The sequence below is a fragment of the Rhinolophus sinicus genome, chromosome 2, assembly GCF_057876585.1.
Source record: "Rhinolophus sinicus isolate RSI-liver-muscle chromosome 2, RSI-T2T, whole genome shotgun sequence".
Lineage (NCBI taxonomy): Eukaryota > Metazoa > Chordata > Mammalia > Chiroptera > Rhinolophidae > Rhinolophus > Rhinolophus sinicus.
Window position 1 is genome coordinate 144,889,488 of NC_142502.1, and position 23,798 is coordinate 144,913,285.

Sequence of the window (23,798 nt, forward strand, 5' to 3'; positions counted from 1 at the left end):
TAAAGGGAAGAAGACAGTGCACCCCCTTGCACTCATCACCCAGCGTCAACAGTTATCAACATTTTGTCAATCGTGTTTCATCTACACAGCCAAGTTCTTGCTAGAATATTTTAAAGCAAATTCCTGGCATCATGTCATGTGGAGTATGTTTTTTGTTAAATTTAAGTTCAGAGACCATATAATTCTGCCCAGTCTTTAAGTGTGCAGTGCTTTTAGCCAGAATCCTTAAGTAAAAGAAAAGAGTTGTTAGCATTTCCACTGTCTCTGGAAGAAGGTGACTGGTGTCTCTAGCGTCATAGGAGTTTTGTTTAAAACCTAAAATTCCCAGCTGTTGGAGGACCAATGAGACAGGATATGAGAAACATTTTACAGTACTTAGCAGTTACATTCTAAAAGGCCCATTTCTCCTCCCCCCAGGTGTTTATTAACCAGGCCATAATTTATTCCAAAGAAATATTTACTTGAAACGTTATCTCCCAGAATTTGACTCTATTTTGCCCACTAAATGCAATTTGTTGTCAACGTTAAATGTTTCTTCTTTTTCCAAAAGAAAAGATTATATTTAACAAACCAGTAGTGTCAGAAACTGTCTTTAATATAAGACAAGTATGTAAAAATCCTGAGAGGGAAAGTTAGTTTCTTAAAATGTGGACTGGAAAAGACTCCCCCAAACGGTGAAAGTGTGTGTTTGTTTAAATTTACTTGGAGATGGACTTCCTGGCCGAATTTCGGTTTCTGTCCAGGCTTCAAGATGCCGTCCAGAAAGCAAAGAGGACTGTTACCGTCCGTCTCCTTCGCTGCCTGACGATTAATCAGCAGCCGGTGCAAAGCCCCGCGGCCCCGAGCCCCCAGTTCGGGCGGGGAGGCGGGAGGAGGCGCCGCCGCAAACAGTGGTGTCGGGTTACAGCTGCGGAATAGCGCCCGAGCGCGCCTAACTGGCCTCGTCTAGTGACTGGCTTCATAATGACATTGCTGATTTGTCAGGGAAGGCTTTGTCTTACTTACCAATTACCATGGCTGTTACTGCAGGGACCTCATCCTGGATGAGCTTTACTTTTTGTTTTTTTGTTTTAAAAAAGCCTCCCCTATCCGGGCAGCTTTAGGGGTTCTTTTTACTAAGATCCCTTGTCTTCTGGGAGTCCTTGTCTGTAAATAAGCGGAGTGGCTTTCCCCCTCAATGGAATTTTGTCCCTGTTTCTGCCATTCCCCTAAGCCTGAGGCAGGCACACTGGGGTCTGAAGGCAGCCCTTGGGAGTGCGGTTCCCCCCACCCCCCTGCTCCTGGAGACTCACCAGATCGTTACCCAGGAGCTTGGGGGGTGGGGGGGAGCCATCTACTTCTCTTGCACCCGCAGCACACACAGCCCCTGGATAGCAAACCCTTGGAGGACCCCTGTTTCTCTTAGCCTCCTCTCTGATTCTGCCAGCATCACCCCCACGACCCAGGGGTGGCCTTGTTCTCCTGGTGTGATTTGTTGTTACTTGGGGAAAGGAGGGTGTTAAAAGCGTAGACATGATCAGATTTCTGAGTCCTGTGTGTTGTTTAAGGTGTCATATTTTAACAGTGTAGAAAGTTGTCTAAGCAAACGTGGCTTCCTCTCCACCGAAGTAGAATAGGACCTTTCCTTCCTGCTTGGGAGTTGCTGTGTGACAGGGTGAACTTAAGTTTAACAAAAAACATACTCAATATGACCATTTCTTAGAGTTCTACCCATGGCTGGTGGGAGGTGTCCTTTGTTAGAAAAGGCTCTCCATTTGGACCACCTCAAAAGCAGGATCTAAAACACATCTGAAGGGGAGTATATGGGGTGAAGAGAGAAGAAACGAGAATATTCTGCGTTTCAGAAGTTATGTCAGAACCATTTCTGGCCAGCCTCTCTCTTTTGGTCTGGGAAGTGTGTCACACACACAATAATTTTGCCAGAGGCACTCCTTTCTCCTACCACTACCCTCAAAAGAAACTGCAAGAATGTGTGTGTTTCTACGTAAAGGGCTTTGGGTTTGGGTGGCACAGGATGTCAGAGTGAGGAAATAGCCTCTGCTAGTAGCCTCTTTGAAGACACTCGTCACACATCTTCTCTTAGCGTCTTTTTTCTTCAAACAAGGTCAATCCATGAGGACAAATCATTGTTCTGAATGGTTGGCATTGCTGTAAATGCCTCATTTTCATTGTTAGTAGGGTCAGTGTTGGAACGTCTGGACTCTTCAGCAACCAGTAGTCACACCCATGGTTACATGGGACAGTTGAAGAGATTAGGGATGTGGCTTCGGAAAGCTCCCCTTTGAATTAGTCTTTTTCTGGACAGCTATTAACTAGTGTTTTAAAACATTTTTTATCAAAGTATGACACACAGATACTACATGTACAGGCCAGTGACTTATCCCAAAGCAAACCCCAGTGTCTTCATGACCCAGGTGAAGAAGTACAATGTGACCAGCTCCCCAGAAGCCTCATGCCCCCCCTAGTAGCTACCCTTCCCCAACTGCAGGCACCACGGCTTAGTCCTGCCATGTTAAAGGACTTTTAAAACATGTCACTTATTCGTGGAGCCTGCTATGCTCCTGAGAAGGGAAAACACTGGATTTCTAGTTGTTATATACTAGTCCAAAAGGAAGTTGGAACAAGCTCTTGAAAATGTGCACAGGTAGGAACCAGTAGGGCCTTGAGGAGTTTCAAAGTCACGACTTCCAGGATCCCCCGTCACCCAGCTTCTGCGTTGCCTGGCGTCCCTCCATCTGGGTGGTGCTGAGCTGGAAGCCATTTACCCGCTCTCCCCGTTGTACGGGCCTCTCCTCTTTGCTGCCTTTTTAATCATGTCAGTCCCACCTTCCCCAATCATGTCCTCCTTTCAGAAATTGGAAGCAAGCTATCAATTTTGACCCCCTTTTAAAGTTCTTTTGTAGCATTAATTCCATGGATACTGAGTAGGATGAGATGGAGGGTTTTCCTTCCATCTGGAGCATTGGCTGTTGTTTGGGATGGATTGAGTTAAAGCATAATACAATATTTACATCTTTTTTGGAGTGGCACAGAGTCAGAAAGCCAGAAAGGCAGCCCTGGCGATGGGCAGAAGAGGCCTCTCACAAGCCTCTCACAGGCCTCTCACAAGCCCCCCACAGTAATGCTGCCCACAGGGCCGCCACGACCCCCAGGGGCCTGTCAGTCAGTGCCCACCAGGCCCTGGGCCTCCAGGAAGCACTAGCAGCCACCAGGGCTATGGTGAGCCTGCAGGTTAGAGCAGCGGGTTTCGTTATTGTTAGTGGGCATGACAAGTGGTAGTTTGCACAAGTAGATTCAGTTTTTTTTTTTAAATCTCTATTGGGGAATATTGGGGAACAGTGTGTCTTTCCAGGACCCATCAGCTCCAGGTCAAGTCGTTTTCAATCTAGTTGTGGAGGTCGTAGCTCACTGGCCCATGTGGGAATCGAACCAGCGACCTTGGTGTTATGAGCACTGTGCTCTAACCACTGAACAAACCGGCCTCCCTCGATGTAATATTCTTAATTTAAAAACCATAACATTTTCACAGTTCAAATAACATTAAAGAGAGGGGTTTTTAAAATTGTTTTAAAGGCAGAGCTTAAATACATAGTTGAAAAACATTGAATTATAGAGAACTTTTTTGATCACTTGTTTTTTTTTTTCAATGTTACCATTTTTTTTCCTTAATGCCTTAAAAATATAAAAGCTGTGAAATGTTACCTTTTTAACACACAGGTACTATATCCGTTCCTCTTTGGACCTTGGGCGTAAGGCCTCACTGCAGTTCATTCACTCCTTAAGATCACAGCAAGAAATATCTGGGCCCCACTGAGCCTGTGGGATCTGGGGTCAGTCTGAGAAGCTGAGCTTTACCAATAAAATTAAGCTAAAGATAGTTTAATTCTGTGTAGTCTTTCTTTTAATGTCAATTGTCAGTTGCCATCACAGAAACACTGTTGGTTCTCTTTTCCCTTAACTTGCTTGGACACAAATAGAGAAGACCTTCGAACTCAAGTTTAATTGAATAAAGATATTCTCAGGCTTAAACATGAAATGGCCAGATGGGGAAAAGAGGACGTTGTGGTTCTCGAAGTGAGGTCCCTAGACCAGCATCACCAGGAAACTTGGAAATGCAGATTTCTGGGCCCGTATCAGACCAGCTGACTGAGACCCTGGGGGTTGTGGGGGGGAGGGCGGTATTCTGTGTTAACCTGCTCTCCAGGGGAATCTGATGCTCACCCAAATTCAAGAATAAAGAGTGAGCAAGGCATTCACAGGCGAGCTTTCTGAGCAGAGCCCCCATGCCCACCCTCTATGCCCTTGGTCCCAGGGCCTTGTCTTAGCCAGGTCCGCCCTGTACAGCTGTCACCTCTCCCTTTTCTCATATCCTCCCTCTCATGCACAGTTCACACTCAGGGCCAAAGACACGCGTCTCTGTCTTTGTTTACAGTTCTTCTCTGGCTGCCCCTCGCTGTCTTTTCTCCTTCTTTCCATTTACCATTCACTTATTCAGCGACTGTTTAGGGAGTATGTCCTGTGTGTCGAACTGTCCTGTCCCAAGGATATAGAGGTGAACAAAATAGATGGGCTGTGCCCTCATGGGGCTTATCGGCTGGGGTGAGAAACACATTAAGAGACGATCCAACCTTAAATATAATCTCAAATCCTATTTCCTGAAGTCTCTCCTGATCACCCCATAATAATCTCTCAGATTCCTTACTGTGAGAGGCACTCAGAATCTAGAATTGCAAACCCCCAAATAATACCGTTTCCTGTTCCTCTGGTCCTTTCTCCCCTGAGGAATCTCCTAGTGACATTTGTCACTTTTGATCATCTGCCCTAAGGGATTATAGCTTTTGAGGGCAGCCAGGCCCTTCCTAATGAAAGCTGCATAATTGAAAGCCAGGTTTGGTATATAGAGTTTTATTCAGTATTAAACTTCATGGAAAACTCCAGAAGAGAAGTTTTCATTCATATTGCTACCCATGAGTTTTATTCTTTATTTTCAAACTTTGCTGTAGTTAATAGTTGCAAAAAAAATTATGTTAAGACAATCAGACTGCTAGGAGTTTGGTTCTAACAAGTTTACTGGGGAAGGGAGGGTGTCTTGCCTCAAAGTTTATGTTAGGAGCCAGTGACTATTGAATGGAAGAGTGCCTGTGATTATTTTTAGGTCCCTTTGAGTGGGCAGAAAAGGGAGGGAGCACCCACTTCCCTCCTTCATTTGGGGGCCTCTAACCAGCCCTGAAGCCACAGGGTCTCTTTTGGGTCTTTGACTGAAAGATTGGGTAGAAAACATGGACCTTGGGCTTGGGTCTTCACAAGCTGAGGGAGGAGACAAAGTGGGATGTCAAGACTAGGGGTGGCCTAGAAACCAGGCGTGTCGTTCCACAGCCGTGGGGCCGTTAAGGCAGGAACACCAGAGCACCCCCTTCCCTGTGTTACCTGGAAGCCCTTAATGAGCTCCAGCTTCTGCTCCATCTTCTAGCTGCCATCTAGTGAGGCCTTTTAAAAAGTCACGTGCCTCCCCACTAGCTTGCTTGAAGAGCTATTGTTATTTTCGTTGGAGTGCCTGAGGAAAGGCTTCTGAGGAGCCGTCCACCCTGGCTCTGGCCAGCCTGAGCTGCAGGCCCAGAGACACCATTTGGCTTCTTGCCCTCAGGTTCTTGAGAGGCTTGTCTTTTCTTGTTTAAATGATGCCTTGCTCCAGGAGGTGGTCATTAATACAGCTCTGAAAAGTTCTTCTCACGACCCTCCCACTTCTAGGAGTTGGAGGCCTCTTCTGAAAACAATCAATGGGAAGACTTGATTCTAAACTGTGTTAGGCCAACTTTGAGAATGCTTTAACTTTTTTAAATTTAAAAATTTTTTTTAATTTTTTAAGTAAAAGTGTGGGCGAGATTTGATTATGTTGCATTTTATTCCTTTCTATAAAAATTTAGAAGTAGGACTACAAATCAGGATTGTGTGCATTTTGCAATCTTACTAGGTGTGTGGAGCCAGTTTTGCCTCATAAAATGAAATAGAGAAATGAAGGCAAACCTGCTTGGAGAGAGACATACTTTGTCATGGGTCCTTATTTACACATTTGAAAAGCATCCAAGATTCGATTGGTCTGTCTATTCCTGCTCACTGATTTTGCTTACATGAGCCTTCCTCCTTCCCCATCCAGGCAGTATTACAAATGTCTTATCGGGTTTTTCCTAAATCATTAGGGTTATCACGTAGCTATGACCAGCTAGATCATTCTAATTGGAAATTAGGTACTTCTCACATTGAAATCTCTCTGAAAGCATCTCTACAGATATCCTTCTGCTACATGCATATAGTACTGCATACTTTTAAAATATTTGAGTTCTCTAGCTTCCATGAATATTTCTAGAGAAATGTGAGTTATTGAGAAAGTCCTGTTGTTTATTCTGGTAACAAGTCTTTAAAAGACAGTTCTAGATCAATGACTAAAAGAAAAAGAAAAGTGTACACTGTCCTCCCTAAGTGTTACTTCAAAGTAGTGATGAGCTTACTAATTTGTTTTTAGTTGTGTATTTGGTTTACATTTTAGGGCAGTGCTTCTAAAACTTTCTGTGATGAAGGACCATCTTGTTTGATTTTTTTTTCCTCCTGCATAGACTAATACTTCAGTAAAACACAATAAAAATAGTTACTAGAGAATGAAATAAAAGTACAAAGATGTAAAAATAGAAGCCTCATTTGTTATTAGATTTGTAGGCATACAATTACTCTGTAAACTTGCTATAAAAGTTTATAAATAATGTAATACCTACTTATCTCATCATGGACAGTAACAGTTCACAGACTGGTACCCTCTACAAACCACACTTTGAGAATCACTGTTGTAGAGTGTACGTGTATGTTACTGGTCCAAAGCCTAGGTGCCTGATGCTTTGAAAGGCCAAAACTCAGAACGTCAGAGTTTGGCATAAGGAAAGGTTTATTGATTGAGAAGGCGCCAACCAAGAAGATGGGAGACCTAGTGGTATCTCAAATCCACCTTAAGAAAGTTCAAAGTACATCTTCTTTTATGTGGGGGTATGGGAAGTGGAAGGGGCATGAGGTGATTGAGGACTGCAGACATCTGGGCCCCAACAGGGGTTCGAGGAAGGTGGTGCTTAGTTTGTTGACCCTAATTGATGTGAGTCTGGTCTGGAGGTTCCTGCAAATCTTTGATAAACAACACATACTTCCCTTATCTCCTCAGGAGAGGCACTTTCTGGTAAGGGGCTGTTTTTGTAACACTCAAGCCACAAGCAGAATTCCTCTAATGATTAGCATGTCTATATGCAAGACTAGGCAGAAGCTATTAGCCTGAAGGCCATGGGAACAAAGCAGGCTTGAACAAGATGGAGTCAGAGAGGCCAAGTATTTTATTCTGTTACATGTATGCATTTGTGTCCTCTGTGACACACATTTAAATGTATTGAGTCCGATCACATTACAACATATAACAGATCATCCAACAGCTTTTGTATGAGAGTTAAATGCACTTAATGAGTTCTTTGGCAAAAGTGGAATTTTTCTGGAAGTGAGTATTTAAATGCTTAAATTGTAAGCAAATACAGATAGTATAATTGTGAATACAGTTATCTGTTTCAAAACACAGTTGTCCGGTAATGCTTCTAAATGCATAAAGTAGAAGGTATTTTGTAATGTAAAATGAAATCACTTCCTCTCTGATTCACACTCAAGTTTAAATGGGCACAGATTCTTTAGATAGGAAATGTTCTCTGCAAAGTATATATACAAATGAGACTTTTAGCACTAAACAGTAGGAAATGTTTCTGTCATGTGAGGTATTAGATAAGTCAGTTGTTACTATCATACCTTCTTTGCCTCAGGGAACAGGTAATTATGGGACTGGTCTTTAGTCCCAGTGATTGACAGCCATTTTCTTAATGTTTACAAAATGAGGGAAAGTGTTTCATGCAAGTAACTCCACATTTTCATGAGCATTAACAAATTCTCAAGCTGATTCTGACGTTGATGGGTTGCAGCTGTCTTCGTCTTTCTCTCCCAGACACCGAGGCACAGGAAGGTAGTCACCCCAAGTGGGACTTGCGTGCCAGGCTCTGTGACCCCCTGAATGTCTTTCTGCCGTGAGAGGCAACGTGGCCTTTATAACAAAGCGTCAGAAGGAAGTTCTATGAAATTTTATTATGGCTGGCTTTAGGATGAGATGAGACTCATAATTCAAAATGATAATGAGGTGTAGGAGAAGTTATTCGGGCCCTTAAAGACCAAGCTTTATTCCTCTGCGGGACTCCCCACTGCCTGGCAGAGTGCCCAAGACAGCACAGGCACAGGATGAGTTCATAAGGGATTGAATTAGGTGCCATCAAAATCAGCTGAAGCAATTCAGTAAAAGGCAAGTCACTTTTAGAAGGAAAACTAACTACAAAGTGCTTGTACATGAAGATACCAGAGAGTGAGTGGCATTGAGGAGAGGGTTACCACGTGTCCTGGTGGTGTAGAGAGCAGGCAGGCACAGGCTTGGCTGAATTAGAGCCGTGTCCTCTGGTCTGGACGACATAAGGACCACTATCTTGATTAAACAGAAAGTTAGGTCTACAACGTAAAGGCCAATGGACTTGCGATTGTTCTGTTTAGATGGTGGAAGTTATGAGAGGAAGGACCATTCTCCAGAAGGTGCAGCCAGCTGAGGGTGTTTTCTTAAGGCCTGAGCTCAGGACAGCCTAGGCTGTGAGTGTCAGGCAAGGTGGGGCAGGAGTTAGAATTCAGCCCATTCCCAGATGCTCAAGGCCTGAGATACGAGCTTGTTGTTTCTTTGAAATACATACGTATCTCTGGAGTCACAGTATTTTGTTATGAAATGTCCCAAGTACTGAAACAGCAATGCTTAATTACTTTCAAATTAGCCCAGTTGCATTCAGACATAACTGTATGTGATGAAATTGAGCCATGGAAAAACTTGGGCTGGGAAATCCACATTCCTCCACTTGATTCTAGACTGAAAAGTAGTGGCAGCTCAATCACTGTGGTCATTTAACGCAGGCCAAGTGCTTCACCACGTGTCACCCAACAGGCAGAAAGGCTCTGTGTATAATGAGGAAGGAAAAGGCATTTGAAAGCACACACAGTTCTACTAGAATTGTACATGTTCCTTTCCCTTCTCCAACTTGGGTCTTTTAATGGTTCAGGATGTGTTCAAGCTGTAATCTATGACACCTTTATCTGCCTAGGTCATAACATTGTGTTTTCTTGGGCTTTAAAAATAAATCTGGGGGAGGGAAATTGAACCTGCATGGTGATGTGAGGCAAGAGCAGGAGCTGAGAAAGTCAAAATCACGGTTTCCATGGTAACGTTTAACTTGTCTGGGTCATACACATTTCTCCAGAAATACATTCACCAGACTACCTAGTGAGAAAAATTGCTCCACGGGCATACAAATGTAGATCTCCCAATTCGCACATTCTAAAAGGTCTCCCAATTAATTCGTCTGTCCTAACTAACTAAGCCTGGGCAAGGAACTAACAGAAGCCTACGGTCTGACTTCAGAACCAGCATCTTTTCCACGGTAGCAATGAGTTTTCCTGTTACTAATTCCATTGTCTTCCTTTCTCCTTTGCAGATATATGTTGGGTAAAGGAGGAAAACGGAAGTTTGATGAGCATGAAGATGGGCTGGAAGGCAAAATCCTGTCTCCCTCTGACGGTCCATCCAAGGTGTCTTACACCTTACAGCGCCAGACTATCTTCAACATTTCCCTTATGAAACTCTACAACCACAGGCCCCTCACAGAGCCCAGCTTGCAAAAGACCGTCTTAATCAACAACATGTTGCGGCGGATCCAGGAGGAGCTCAAACAGGAAGGCAGCCTGAGGCCCGTGTTCACCCCGTCCGCCCAGCCCAGCGACTCGCTGAGCGACAGCTACCGAGAGGCCCCGCCCGCCTTCAGCCACCCTGCGTCCCCGGCCACGCACCCCTGCGACCTCGGAAGCACTACCCCCCTGGAGGCCTGCCTCACCCCGGCCTCGCTGCTCGAGGACGACGATGACACTTTTTGCACTTCCCCTGCCGTGCCGCCCGCGGCGCCTACCAAACTCTCACCTCCAGCTCTCCCGCCGGAGAAGGACAGCTTCTCCTCCGCCTTGGACGAGATCGAGGAGCTCTGTCCCACATCTACCTCCACAGAGGCCGCAGTGGCAGCGACTGACAGCTCGAAAGGGGGCGCCAGCGAGTCCAGCGCACCGAAACCCGAAGGGCTCCAAGAGGGCCGCCCCGACGACCCGAAACTGATGGACTCTCTGCCTGGGAATTTTGAAATCACCACGTCCACGGGGTTTCTGACGGACCTGACCCTAGACGACATCCTGTTCGCCGACATTGACACGTCGATGTATGATTTCGACCCCTGCACATCCGCGTCGGGGACAGCCTCCAAAATGGCCCCCGTGTCCGCGGACGACCTCCTCAAGACTCTCGCTCCTTACAGCAGCCAGCCCGTCGCCCCGAGTCAGCCTTTCAAAATGGACCTCACAGAGCTGGACCACATCATGGAGGTGCTCGTCGGGTCCTAAGACCGCGGGGGGGCCCAGTGACTGTGCCCGCCCCGAGCCTGCGAGTGTCCCTGCGCCCTGACAGCTCTCCGCACTGTGCATGCACCCTTGCTTGCCTTTTTCAGAGAAAAAGAACATTTTACAAAAGGATCACACTAGTTTTTGCTTTGAGCAGAGTTGGAGTGCCTTCATCCAAGTATGACCACTTTTAATACACCTTTTTGAGTGGTTCCTCAGAGACCTACAACCCTGGACTAGGAAAGAATACATTGGAAGACAATGTTGCTATATCGAATGGCAAAAATAAACAGTTCAAGTGAAGCACAAGAGATAAATACGTTGGGAAAGCTGTAAATTGCATGTGCATATTTGTCTATTTTTTCTATAAGTTTTATTGCAAGAGGTAAAAAAAAAGAAAATATATATATATATTATTTAGATAATCTCAGTACCTTTTCTGGCATTTTCGCCCTGTATAAGTTGACTTGGCAATTCAGCCTTTTTAGAGGCATTAACTACTCCTCTTAAGTGTTGCATTTACATGGCTGTTTAGAAACTGCTGCCCAAATTTATTTTATATTTTTGTACAGATTCTGCAGTTTATGATATTGTTTTTCTAAAAACAAATGCTGTTTATACATATGAGATAGCTATTTTGATAGGATTTGCTCACATAGTTCCTGCAAACTTCAGATGTACAAGTTGCACTTGTACTTTTATAGCGTTGTAATGTTTTATATGTGTTTGGTGCAAAGAGAAAATTGAATCAAATCAATCTACAGTTGATGTCCCCAAATGCAGGCAGACACACACACACACACACACACACACACACACACACACAGCGCTTTAGGAAAGAGCCAGGTGATATCACACCCAGATTTCACAAGCACCGACCCCCTGGCATGAACAGCCGCCAGCACTGTGACTTCCAAAGCCAGAGCCACGTCTGCTCATCAAACTTACATTAAGCAGTTGGCGGGAGGTGGCTGTGGAACTCGGGATTAAGTGATGGTTCTCTTTAGCTCCCTCTCTTGAGGGGAAAGCTACCGAATATTCACTGTATTTATGCCAAGTTTGCGCTTTTAATTGTTTTTATTTTTTTTAAATGAAAACCTAGATCTTTCCTTTTTGGCAAAATTTTTATGATGACCTGAAATTTTACATGCAAACAAAATTTTATGAAAAGCAATCAACCTCTTCATGGAACTAAACCCTATTGCAGTGCTTAGGACTCATACAGAAAAAAAAAAAATCTCCCCCAGAAGGCATCCATCATGTTGCTCAGTTGTCTTTTCCAGCTTCCCTTCCCAAGAGCTTTAAGTTCTCCCTGTTGCTAAGCGCTGCAAATGGCATCTTTCCTGATCACCACAGTGAGCTCGGCTCACCTCGGCCCAGCCTGGGATGCACTCGTAACGTCCGTGGCTCTTGAACCTGGAGTTGGTCCCATTATGTCACGGCTTCCAATCTGGTTGCTTTCTTGAATCAACTGCTTTAACTACAAGGCTGTTTTACCCAAATACGCAGACAGGACACACTATGCATGTTTCTCCTTCCCCTTGCCACCACCCCCCTACCCCCAACCCTCCCCTCGGACACTTGAGAAGTAGCTTTTTATTCCTAGTGGTGTACATTTAATTTTAAAATGTTTGCAATGTATCATGCTTGTTGCAGGAATTGTTTATGGCCTTTTCTTTTCAGTTTTTTCTTTCTTCCAATGGTACTTTAGCTGGTTACAACCTATATTGTTGAAATGCAGATGGCTTCTTTAGGAATAACTTTTATATTTATTTAAGAATTTTTAAATTATGGGATTTGTGTTTTTGTTATTGTCTTTGTTGTTAGTCATTTGTCAATATTCAGTCACCAATTCTGCTCACTTCTTGCCATGGATAAAATTGAGTCTTTCTGGCCAATTAAAAAAAGACAGCTTTATAAAATGGCACTTTAAACAAGCCACAGATCGTTTTATTTTTATAATGCACATGGCAAAACAAATACATTTGTGATGAAGGAACTGCTCGTCTAATCAAAAGATTCCTGTATGATAGGATTAAATCTTTCTACATCCTAATTTACTTTCTTCCCCCACTTGAATGTGTTTTTAAAGGCTAATTATCAACTCAGTAGAGCAGTGAGAAAAGATCAAATTGTACTTGTTCTCCTACAAGCAACCTCCGCCAGGGACACCTCTTACTGCTGCAGATGTGTCATTTCCTTAGGTAGGACCAGGGACCATATAGTTAAGGTGAAGGTTGTCATAGATGCTTCTGGTGTCACTGTGCCTGCCCATTTTAAGAGCTTCCTTTTTCTGTGGAGAACAAGTCTGCCCAGACGCCATGCTTTTAACTGGAGGACCTGGGAAACTTCCCCCATGCTGCACACTTGTACGCATGTATACATACACAATAGTGTTGATTATTCTGAACAATAACAGGGTAAGGCGGTTGATTTGCCATTGTTAAAAACTGATTTACAGTAACTTAGAACAACTGTACTTTGGTTGGATTAGCAAATCGTGTGTTTAAACAAATCCCATATGTTGGGCAACAGTTCACATAAGCACAGCGAAGTGTTGCCCAAACGTGGTTCTCTGACTCTCTCATATTTATAAGGCTGGGCTTCAAAATCAAAACAAGTCTCCCCCCCCCCCCCGCCCACCAGCAGCAGGCAAATGCTTGTTAACTCTGGACACCCTTGCCATAAATTCTTGATATTCAAGGTCTACCGAGGAAGACATGGGAAATGAATGGCCCATTTTAAAAAGAACAAAACCATCAAGTGTTCAAGTTATTTTGTGTCTTATTTTTACAAAGTGATGTCCCAAGAGGGAAGAATCAGAGCCAGCCTGGGTGTGACCTCCACGTCCCTGTTTGCGTGGGGGACGTGCTTCCCGATGCCACCTGGTTGCATTACCTTCCCCTTCGTAAAGGACATGGTGTGGCATTCAGAGGCGGGCAGGCAGTTTGAGGTGCCTTTATGAAAAAGACATGCTGGATGGGGCTGGGAGAGGACAATTATTGACATTGACGTGCAATGAAGTGACAAGATGAGAGCAGAATAATAAGAGCTTTGAATTTGAAGTGATTTTTTTTCATAAGTTATTTATTCCTTTTTTCTGTGTAAATATATTTATTTTACTGTGGAGCTCTAACAACATCTGGATCGTAACATGTGCAGAATGTATGGTAGGAATGTATTCTCTTGTAGGAATGTCAATCTGTATTAAAAGGGGGTCCACGCCAGACCCCTGGGTCTTCTCATTGTATGCACAGTCCACATTCATTTTTACTCTATTCTCTAATATGGGTCTATTTGAAATATGCAAAAGGTATAGATGAGGAATGTTTTAATACCTCCAAATTTTTAAGAAAATCGAGCATCAAAGGGTTGATATTTTTAAATGTTTTTTAGTAGCACTTTCTCTTTATGACAGAAGGGGCAACCACACCGACACCCTCGTTCACACCAAAGGGTGAGACCTAGCCAGAGCCTCCTTACACCTTGAGTGTCTTTATCAACCGAGCTTTTTATTGCCATAGCCCCTTGGAGTCCCAACTGCCCTGAGGTCGATCAAGGAAAATTTCTTAAACAAATAAGCTCCAAAGAGCCAAAGTATCAACTTACGGATTGTTTTTAAAGCTTAAATTTATTAACCACCTTTGTGGTAAACAAAGAATTATGAATACCGCAGGGCAGCCTTCTTAAATGAAAAATATAAAACAACAACGATCGTCTACTTTGTGCAGCAATTGTTATTCTCTGTATGAATTGTCTTAATTTCAAAACCTTGCTGTTACAAATTGGGCCTTTGTACATTTTCTGAAAACACTGAAAAGAGCATATTTAACCTGTTCTGGCTGTAAATGGTTAGCATCCTGTCATTGCTGACAACAGCAAGGTGTGTGCATCCTGCTGGGGTACAATTGTTTTCAGTGCTTCTAAGAATGAGGCTAAATGGTTCTTGAAAATCAGCCAGGATCAAATGCTATTGCAGACAAAGCCAGTACAAATTTTGGATGTCTTTTGGGGATAACAGGTTGTAAGAGAAATGCAGTCCATACAAGGAAACAAGCAAGATTTTGGAAAAGATGTACATAGTTTGGTGCATGGTTTTTTTGAGGAGGGCTTTTGTCACAAAAAGGAGGTGTAACCTTTCCCCCACAGACCTGAGAGCTGTGCCTTTTCTATGCAATATTACAGACGTTACATCGGAACCCAGATGGCTGTATTCACATGTAGGTTTGGGCTGTAATCTAAACAATTGGACAGATTAAATGTACATGGAAATGAGCAGTCTTACTTTTGTAGTTTTATATTATACAATAAACAGTTAAAAGATGAGAGAGGCGTGTCTGTCGTTTCCTTCTGGCCGGAGCGTAACCAGTTCAGGTCCCACTTTGCTCGTGTAGAGGAACAGTCCACCCGCCGCCTCTGCTGGAGTCGGTGCTGTTGACCTTCCCTCACCGCCTTGGTCTCTGGAGCACCTTTCTCTCCTGGTTCTCCCCCTGGCTCTTGGGCCCTTCTCCACCTCCTCATTCTCACGTCCCTCCCCCAACTCTCTCGAAACATTGTTTTTTTTCAGGGTTTGGTCAGTGACCAGGTTTTTGCTGAGCCTCCACGCCTACTGCTTGCTTTCCTGAGGAAATGTAATCCACTCAGGTCTCTGGAAACTTGTTTCAAGGTCCTGCCTCTCCTGAACTCTGGACTTAAGTATCTACCACGCTTTGTCTCAATCCGCCTGGTGTCCTGGTGGGGCCGATCCTTCCCCTTTCAGCCTTTTTTTGGCCTCATCACCCTTCTCCCAGGCCTGATTCCTGCACCGGGGCCTCCAGTGCAAGCTCCTCTTCCCAAATGTCTGACGCTCCCGCCATCTCCTCTCCATCCCTCCCACAGCTTCCCCTGCTCGGGCTGTCTTCCCTCCTTGCCTCTGGTTATTGCACCGGCTTCCTAACTACCACAGGGGTTCAGCTTCCTTGGTGCTAGAACTGACATCCCAAAGCACCAGTGGTTCACACATTTGTTGCACACCCTCCCGCAGGCCCCTGGTTTATGCAGGCTGGCCCTCCTCCACCATCTTCCAGAAGTTAATGGAGGCGAACTAGTGCAACCTCCTTAGCAGCTGGGATCCAGCCACACCTGGTCCAGGCAGTTCTGTGCCACTGCACCAGCTGGGGAAGGAATGGCCTGGATATGAAGGTCCCATTCAATCAGCAATGGAATATGGGGGAGGTGGGTGTTGGGGAGGTGTTACGGGATGAATTGTGTCCTCCAAAAAAGTTACGTTGAAGTTCTAACCTCTAGCACCTCAGAATGTGCCCTTAATGTGGAAACAGGGTGTTTATAGAGATAATCAAATTTAAATGAGGTTATTAGGGTAGTCTCTAATCCAATATGACTAGAGTCCTTTAAAAAATGGCTGATTTCAACACAGAGAAGCACATGGGGAGAGCACCATGTGAAGATGAGGACAGAGATCGGGAACGTCTGCAAGCTGAGGGACACCAAAGATGGCCAGCAAACCTCCAGAAGTGAGGGGAGAGGCCTGGAACATTCTTCTCACAGCCCTCAGAGAAACCAGCCCTGTTGACACTTCGATCTCTGACTTCCAGCCTCCAGAACAATAAACTGTTGTTGTTTAAGCCACTTGGTTTGTTATGGCAGCTCTAGCAAACTAATACGGGCAGAAGCACAGGATGAGGCTTCCCAGACATCCCGGTAGAGATACTCCTTAGGCCGCTAGAAATAAGCCTGTTGCTCAGTAGAGTGGTTTGTCTCTGGAATATGAGCATCTGCTATTAATCAGAGATAAAACTTTGGCGACTCGTTCTATCTCTCTGTGCTTGTGAGGACAAGATAAAGTCATAGCTCCTAAATCTCTTTGAAAATGTTGACAGTACAATAAAAATGCAAGTTATGGATGTTGTCTATCCTCTCATGCCTACAACAACTGTGCCTAGCACATAGTAGGTGCTCAAAACATTTATTGAATTAAAAGAAGAAAAAAACTGTCTAGGACCTGAGAGACACCCAGAACTCAGTCTTCCTTTTCTGGGTCCAGGCCCTCTTCCTTGTCTAGGTCCCAGGCCCACCCCCATCCTGACCCCATGAATGTCCCATTCCCAGCATGCTCTGGATTGTGCTCCCACTTCTGCTCGTAGAAATTCTGCCCATTATTCCAAGGCCAAGTTCAAGAGCCCGTCCATGAAGCCGTCACCACATCCCTGAGTCAGAACCAACCGCTTCTTTTCTAGAGGGCTCTTTGCCTCTGCAAACACACTTAACAAGTCCTGCCATGTCTTAGGTTAGCTGCACACCAATTGTCTCCTCAGCTACCCTCTGCTGTTCTAAAGAGAAGCAACCTTGTGATGTGCATATTTGCCAGAGCTCAGCCAACTATGGCCATTGGCTCAAGTCCTGTCCACTGCCTGTTTTTGTAAGTACACTTTTATTGGAACACGGCCACGTTCATTGATTTGTGTATTGTCTATGGCTGCTGTCCTACTACAATGGCACAGAGAAAATATAGCTCTCAAAATCTAAAGTATTTCCTCTTGAGCCCTTAACAGGTAATGTTTGCCAAACCCTGATCTTTGCAAACCACACAATGCTTAGGATGGGATCTGGCCATAGCTGGGCCAGGCCACACTCCCTGTGCTCAGGGATTTACATAGACTGGGAAGTACACCCCAAGAAAATGAATAGAGTCCAGGTGCAGGGTTGGGGTCCCAAGGGCATAGAGTGTTGGAGCCAGAAAGGGCAGAGCAGTCAGAAAAGTCACATAAGAGACCTCTTCAGAGAGCTTAAGACCTGGGAGGAGGCTTAGACATGGATCTTCTGGTCAAAGGGCCCATTTTGCAGATGTGAAAGCAGAGACACAGAGAGGAGGAGTAATTATTGTCTAAGGCAAGAGCAGTTTTATAGCATAGAGGTTCAAGTTTGGTTCTGCAACCAGACTGCCTGAGTTTGAATCCTGGCCCCACAATTTACAGTCTGTGTCCTTGGGCAAGTTTCTGAACTCTGTGCCTGGACTTTCTCATCTATAAAATGGGGTTAATATTGAGCTGATCTTAGGCAATGGTGGGGATTGAATCAGTACATACACATAAAGCACTTAGAACATTAGGAGAAGAAGAAGAAGAAGAAGAAGAAGAAGAGGAGGAGGAGGAGGAGGAGGAGGAGGAGGAGGAGGAGGAGGAGGAGGAGGAGGAGGAGGAGAAGAAGAAGAAGAAGAAGAAGAAGAAGAAGAAGAAGAAGAAGAAGAAGAAGAAGAAGAAGAAGAAGAAGAAAGAAGAAGAAGGAGAAGAAGGAGAAGGAGAAGAAGGAGAAGAAGAAGCGGGCAAGGAGAAAATCCAGGTCTCTACTCAATGTGGTGTTTTAGGTTGGGCCTCAAAGTGAGGCTGGGGCATCTTAATGCTGAAGGCACGTTTTGTGGGGCACCATTTCCTGACACCATGCATGCTTGTTGTCACAGTGGTCAACTATTTATTTACTGAGGACATTGTGCTCTGAGTCTGTGTGGCAGTCTGGGGTCCCAGAATCCCTACTGCCTCTTCCATCTTTGCTTTTAATGTCCTTTTGCTCCTCTTGGAAAGAAATCTTTGAATCGAGAGTAATAGTCCCCAGGGTTGCTACTTGCAGAGCTGGACACTGTGAGTGCTGGTGTGTGTGATCTCATGGAATCTTTGCCCCAGCCCTCTGATGTTTATCTTGCCACCCCTGCTTTGCAGAGGAGGGAGTCCAGGCTCAGAGAGCTTAAGCAACTTCCCAAAGGTCACACAGCTGGCACGTGGCAGAGCTGGGATTGTGGGTCAGGCCTCTGACTCTTATAACCATATCAGCACACTCTCTTGTCATCTGTCATTGCTTTTGGTGTCATTGGGGTCCATAGGCAGGCTGATACCTGGAGGCTGAGCAAGGTGGGAGAGTCAGGAGACCACGTCCCAATCTGAGCTTTACCTCTTTTACTTGCCTGACCTTGGACAAGTCGGTTCACATCTCTTTTTCTTTATAGAGGTGTGGATCCCTCCCAGAATATTGAGGCATTGCCCTGAGGGACAAGAGTAGGAAGCTGTCCCAGGGGGCCACAGTGAGCCAAGAGCTGGGAGAGCCCTATAGGGCTGAATGTCCCCTAGGTTCTCATCCTGGCTCTGTGTAACATTGGGCCAGTCACTATCCCTCTCAGGGACTCAGCTGACTCAGTAGCAAAAGGAGGAGGCAGGACTGTATACACACCACACGCTTCAAGCTGTGGCTCTCCCTGAGAGCAAGTTAGAATTATGGGACGCTCCACCAGCATCTGGGCATGGGGTCCAGGCCTGGGGGTTTTACAAAAGTTCTCAGGTAGCAGGAAGCGCCATTGCTCTAAGGTCTCCAGTGCCAGCCTTTGGGGCTTTGGGGATGGCACAGCCATGGGCATGACTGGGGAGGCGCACACGCTGGCATTGTCCCTGGAGCTGGGAACCCCCTTGCAGCAGGCTGGCTGCCCCAGCCCACAACCCGCCTGGGTCCTCCCTCCCTCTTTCCCTCCCTCCCCTCCCAAGGCAGGGCGGCCAAGCTGCCAGCTGCTAGCAAGGGCTATTGTTCAGCAGTGACAAGAAATGGCTGCAGGAGCACAGACCCAGGGAAAGGCGGGAGCCAGGAAAGGGGAGGGGTGGGGCGAGCTGGGGAGAAGTCTCCCGATGAGGACAACCTTCGCAGGGGTTGGCCGGCCTGCCTGGAGAAGCCAGAGCACAAACACGCCTCCCAGAGTTTCTTTTACCACTTGTCCTCTCAGGATGTGATTATCTGTGGAAGTGTGTGCCGCTGTTTTGTGTGTTAATGTGCAGAGCCAGGCCGCCTCTGGAAAAGGATTTATGGTCACTTATCTCCCAGCTGAGTGCCTGAAAACAGTGCCAGGTGGCCGAGTGCTTTGGAAATGGTGTTGTTCCAAAGTCAATCCAATCCACACGCTCGCAGGGAACGCGGCTTCCTTGGGCCTGGAAAGGTTCCAGTGATGATGGTAATCACCCTTGATATTTGCATACGGCTTGACGGTGTGGGAAGCATTTCATGTACATTCCCTTTGATGGATTCTCATGACAATTTTGGAGGGGGGGGGCCGTGGGGGAAGGCTGAACAGGCTTAGAGAAACGGAGGTAGAAAGAGGGGCCAAAGGCTGCTTAGTGGAGGAGTGGGGTGGGGTGAAGTCCCAAGCTCTGGACTCCTACCGTTACCACGTCCTGCTTCAGAGTGTAAAGAAACTGGGCAGAAACTGACTTTTGAACAGCGAGCCCGGGAGCTGGAAGTCTCACGTTCTGTTGGAGATTTGTGACAGAATCAGGGGGACGGAAGCCATTCAGAGCTCCCATTTGGTCCTTTCTATCCCTGCCAGCCTCCCTCCCCTGGCTCCAAACATATGCACACTCTCACGGATTTGAGGGGAACAGAAGGGGCTCAGCTAAGGGGGCAACCAATGCCCTGCACCAGTTGCAGGTTGTTAGGTCCAAGCCTGGTGTGACCCATGGAGCCAGCCCACAGGGAACCTGAAAAACATCAGAAACATTCCAAGTTCCCCCTTAACCAAATTGCTGCTCCACGCCTTGCCAGTGTGGAAATTCCTGCAGGCCTGTGTCTCTCTCTTACCCGCTCCGCCCCACTCTCTGTCTCACACCCGCCTCTCCAATCTCCGACTTTCAGTCTCTCTGCCTTTCTCCCTTTTGGTCTCTGTCAGTCTCTCTCTGCCTCTGCCTGTCTCCTATGTTGGTGCTTGAAAACCAGTTTTGCTGCTGCAGAGTCTGACCATGGAGTTGATGACCTGTTCTCTCTGCCCTCAATCTCCTCCACTTAGAGGAGTCAGGCAGGCTCTGGCCCCTGGGCTTTGAGGCTGGCCTGGTGGGAAGCACCAGGGCTTTGGCTCATCAAGGTCTGGGGACCTCTGAGTCACCATGTCAGGGCCCACAGAGCTTCCTGAGGGGGCTCACCTGCTGGCCCAGGCCCTTGGTGCTGCCTCTGATGGCTGGATACTGAACTGAGGCTGCCCAGCCTCCTGGCTATACGGTCAGTTGGGAATAAAAGGTTTGCTAGGTCTGTTTTCCAGGTTGGCTTGAGCAACTCTGACTGGACTAAGTACAACTGGCCTGCAGGCAGGGATGGCGATTCTAGGCAGGGAGAGGGGCTCCCTGGGCTGGCTGAACCAGTGCGGTGCCAGGTGCTGGGGGAGGTAGGCGCTGAGGAGAGGTGTCCACCTGGGAGGGGGACAGGAGCCAGGGGCGCTTGTGGCGAGTGGGCAGGGGAAGAGTCGTAGGTCATTCTGCTCTAAGTTGTCAACAGACCAAACAGTGTGGGCAGGGGCTGCTGAAGACCCCAAGGAAGGGCTGAGGGCCTGGGGCTGAGGGCTTGTGCCCTCAGGGAGATGGGAGACAGGGAGACTTTGTTCTGTAAGCACCTTCTCTCTGCCAGCCACTGGGCAGGGCCCTCTGTGGTCACCCTCTCACTAATCCAGACAGCTGATAATGAGGGGTCTGTGTGTGCCCGTGGGACTCTGTCCTTCATGGCCTGGGACATATCACACTGCTGTCCAGGGGGCCCAGGCCACATTGTGGGTCATTGTGGAACCAGTGCCAAGCAGGAAGCTTAGAAGTGATCTGTAGCTGTCTCGGGGCTGGCTCCGAGGGGAATGAGGGGCCAGGAACAGGTTCTGGTCCTCAAATCCTAACAGGCAGCACCCCCAGCCTGCCAGACCCCTAGGCTGGGCTACAGGAAAGAATAAAACGGGCAAGAGAGGATTTTGGAAACCAGGAGGGCACCTCCCCACCACGATGGTGCGCGTGGGTCATAACAAACTGGAGGACAGAACCCTTTCCAGCTAGAAACGACCTGTGAGCTTGTCTACTGGCCGGTAGCAGCAGGAAGACTACGGCTAGGCAGCTATGGTTAGGGAGCCTGCAGGTTTATTTGTTCTGTCACTCAGCTTTCATTGGCTCATCCCCAGTGTCCCATTCACAGCCGATGGCACCACCACTCACCTAACTGATAAGGCCCAAAGCCTTGGAGTCCTGCTTACCTCTCCCTGTTCCCAGCACACCCACTGCATCAGCAGACCCTGCTTATCTGCCTTCCAGGTACCTGCAGGACCCACTGGCATCTTACCAGCCACCAGCACTGTCACCTCTCATCAGGATGATCACACAGCCTCCAGCACGGCTTCCTGCTCCCACCTTGTCTGGATCATCTGTCCTGGAAAGAGCCACCGGCGTGAACCTTCAGAAATACAAATGAGCGCTGTGCTCCCACACATGTGCACACCAATCACCTGGGGGCCTTGTGACAATCAGGTTCTCGGTCAGCAGGTCCGGATGAGGCTGGGTGTCTGCAATGCTAACAAGCTGCTGGGAAATGCTGGTCCATGGACCTCACGTCACGTAGCCCAGGGTTAGGTTGTTGCTCCCGTGTTCCTGGCCCTGCACTGGCTTTCTTGGGATAAAATCCAAAGTTCTTGTCATGGTCTTTGTGGCCCCTGCTTCTTCTCTGACCCCAGGTCTCCCCTTCCTGACTCACTGTGCTCCAGCCGCATGGGCCTTCCTGCTCTTCCAGCACACACGGCTGCCTGATATACACCTTCCTGTGTTTGTCTGATGCTCGGGTCTCCCTCTCTGAACTGTGTGAGTCCACGAGGACTGGAATTTGTGTTTTGTGAGGCTGTTTCCTCAGTGCCTGGCATAGGAGCCGACCCTTCGTAACTACTTGCTGAAGGAATGGATAGACTAGCTCCTGCAAGGTGCCGGGCTCCAGGAGCAAAGCCGATTGCTCTCCCTTCGAGCTGTCCCCAGCCTGTTCCCAGCAGGAGGATGGGCATGGGGTGAGTCACGGAAATGTCATGTCGATGTTTCCTCACTTTTTCCGGTGTCTGCCCTGGGCTAAGTGTTTTCCATGAAGTATCTCATTTAATCCCCCTGCAAGCCAGCACGGGAGGGGCTGTTGTTAACACCTACTTCCCATTCAAGGGTCGTCTTCTGCTTGCTGCTCTTTAGGGATCCACGTTCTCTCTCCTGGGTCAGTGACCTGACTCCCTCACACTGCCCTCTCCCAGGGCCAAAACTGGGGTGACCTGCAGTGGGGAAGAGAAGCAGCCAGCCCTGCACCCCTCCACTCCCTCTGGCTCTCAGGCTGGGGGACCATGCCCAGGTATTTGAACAATCCACCCCCCACCCAAACAGGGTGAGGGGAACCAGGATGGGCTCAGGCTGGCATCACCCAGGCCAGATAATTGATTGAGAGAATGATGTGTGTGCCATCTTGCTGCCAGGTGAGAGATAGTTCCCTTTCCCAATTGAAATCATTTTGTTCTCTTAGTCTGGACCCTGAGGGGTACATTGGCTTCCACAATGGGCTCTCTGGGACTTTGGGTGGGGAGGGAGAGAGCATCGGCTGGCAGCTGGTGCTGAGGGGAAGAGTGGGCGGCAAAAATCTATTTAAAACAATTGTTTTTAGATATTTTATTATTAGACTTTATTTGTTAGAGTATTTTAGGTATGTAGAAAAATTGTGGGGAAAGTACTGGGTTCCCATGTATCTACTCTCCCTGCCGTCCCCCAAGTTTCCCTATTACGTATTAACATTTTGCATGAGTGTTACGTTTGTTATAATTGATGAGCCAATTTGGATACTTTATTGCTACCTAAAGTCCACAGTCTACCTGAGGACTCACTCTTTGTGTTGTATGTTCTATGGGTTTTGACAAATGCATAATGCCGTATGTCCACCATTACAGTCTCATACAGAATACTTTCGGCTCTGTAAACCCCCCTGTGCTCCCCCTACGCACCCCTTACACCTCCCCAGCCCCTCACAGCCTCCAATCTTCTTACTGTCTCCATAGTTTTGCCTTTTCCAGAATGTCATATAATTAGAATCATACAATATGTAGCCTTTTCAGATTGGCTTCTTTCACTTAGCAATGTATGCCTTAAGGTTCCTCCATGTGTTTTCATAGCTTGACAGCTCATTTCTTTTTATTGTTGAAAAATATTCCACCATCTGGATGTACCACCGTTTATTCACCTATTGAAGGACTTCTTGGTTACTTACAATTCGGGGGTTTTTGTTTTTGTTTTGTTTTGTTTTTTTGAATAAAGCTGCTATAAACATTTGTGTGCAGGTTTTTGTGTGGATGTAAGATTTCAGGTCCTTTGGATAAATACCTATCAGTGTGATTTCTGGATCATATGGTAAAAGTATTCTTTGTAAGAAACCGCGAAACTGTTTCTTAAAGCAGCTGTACCATTTTGCACTCCCACCAG

At 46.7% G+C, this 23,798-nt stretch overlaps 1 protein-coding gene across 2 annotated transcripts in view; it reads left to right on the forward strand.

Moving 5' to 3' along the window:
- SERTAD2 (SERTA domain containing 2) overlaps positions 1-14,862 on the forward strand; it is a 102,549-nt gene extending 87,687 nt beyond the window's left edge. For both annotated transcript variants that reach the window (XM_019718043.3, XM_019718033.3), the window contains exon 2: positions 9,591-14,862. In XM_019718043.3, the coding sequence (XP_019573602.3) occupies positions 9,595-10,539 (945 nt within the window). In that variant the 5' untranslated portion in view covers positions 9,591-9,594 and the 3' untranslated portion in view covers positions 10,540-14,862. The remainder of the gene's footprint in view (positions 1-9,590) is intronic.
- The last annotated feature ends 8,936 nt before the right edge of the window (positions 14,863-23,798 follow it).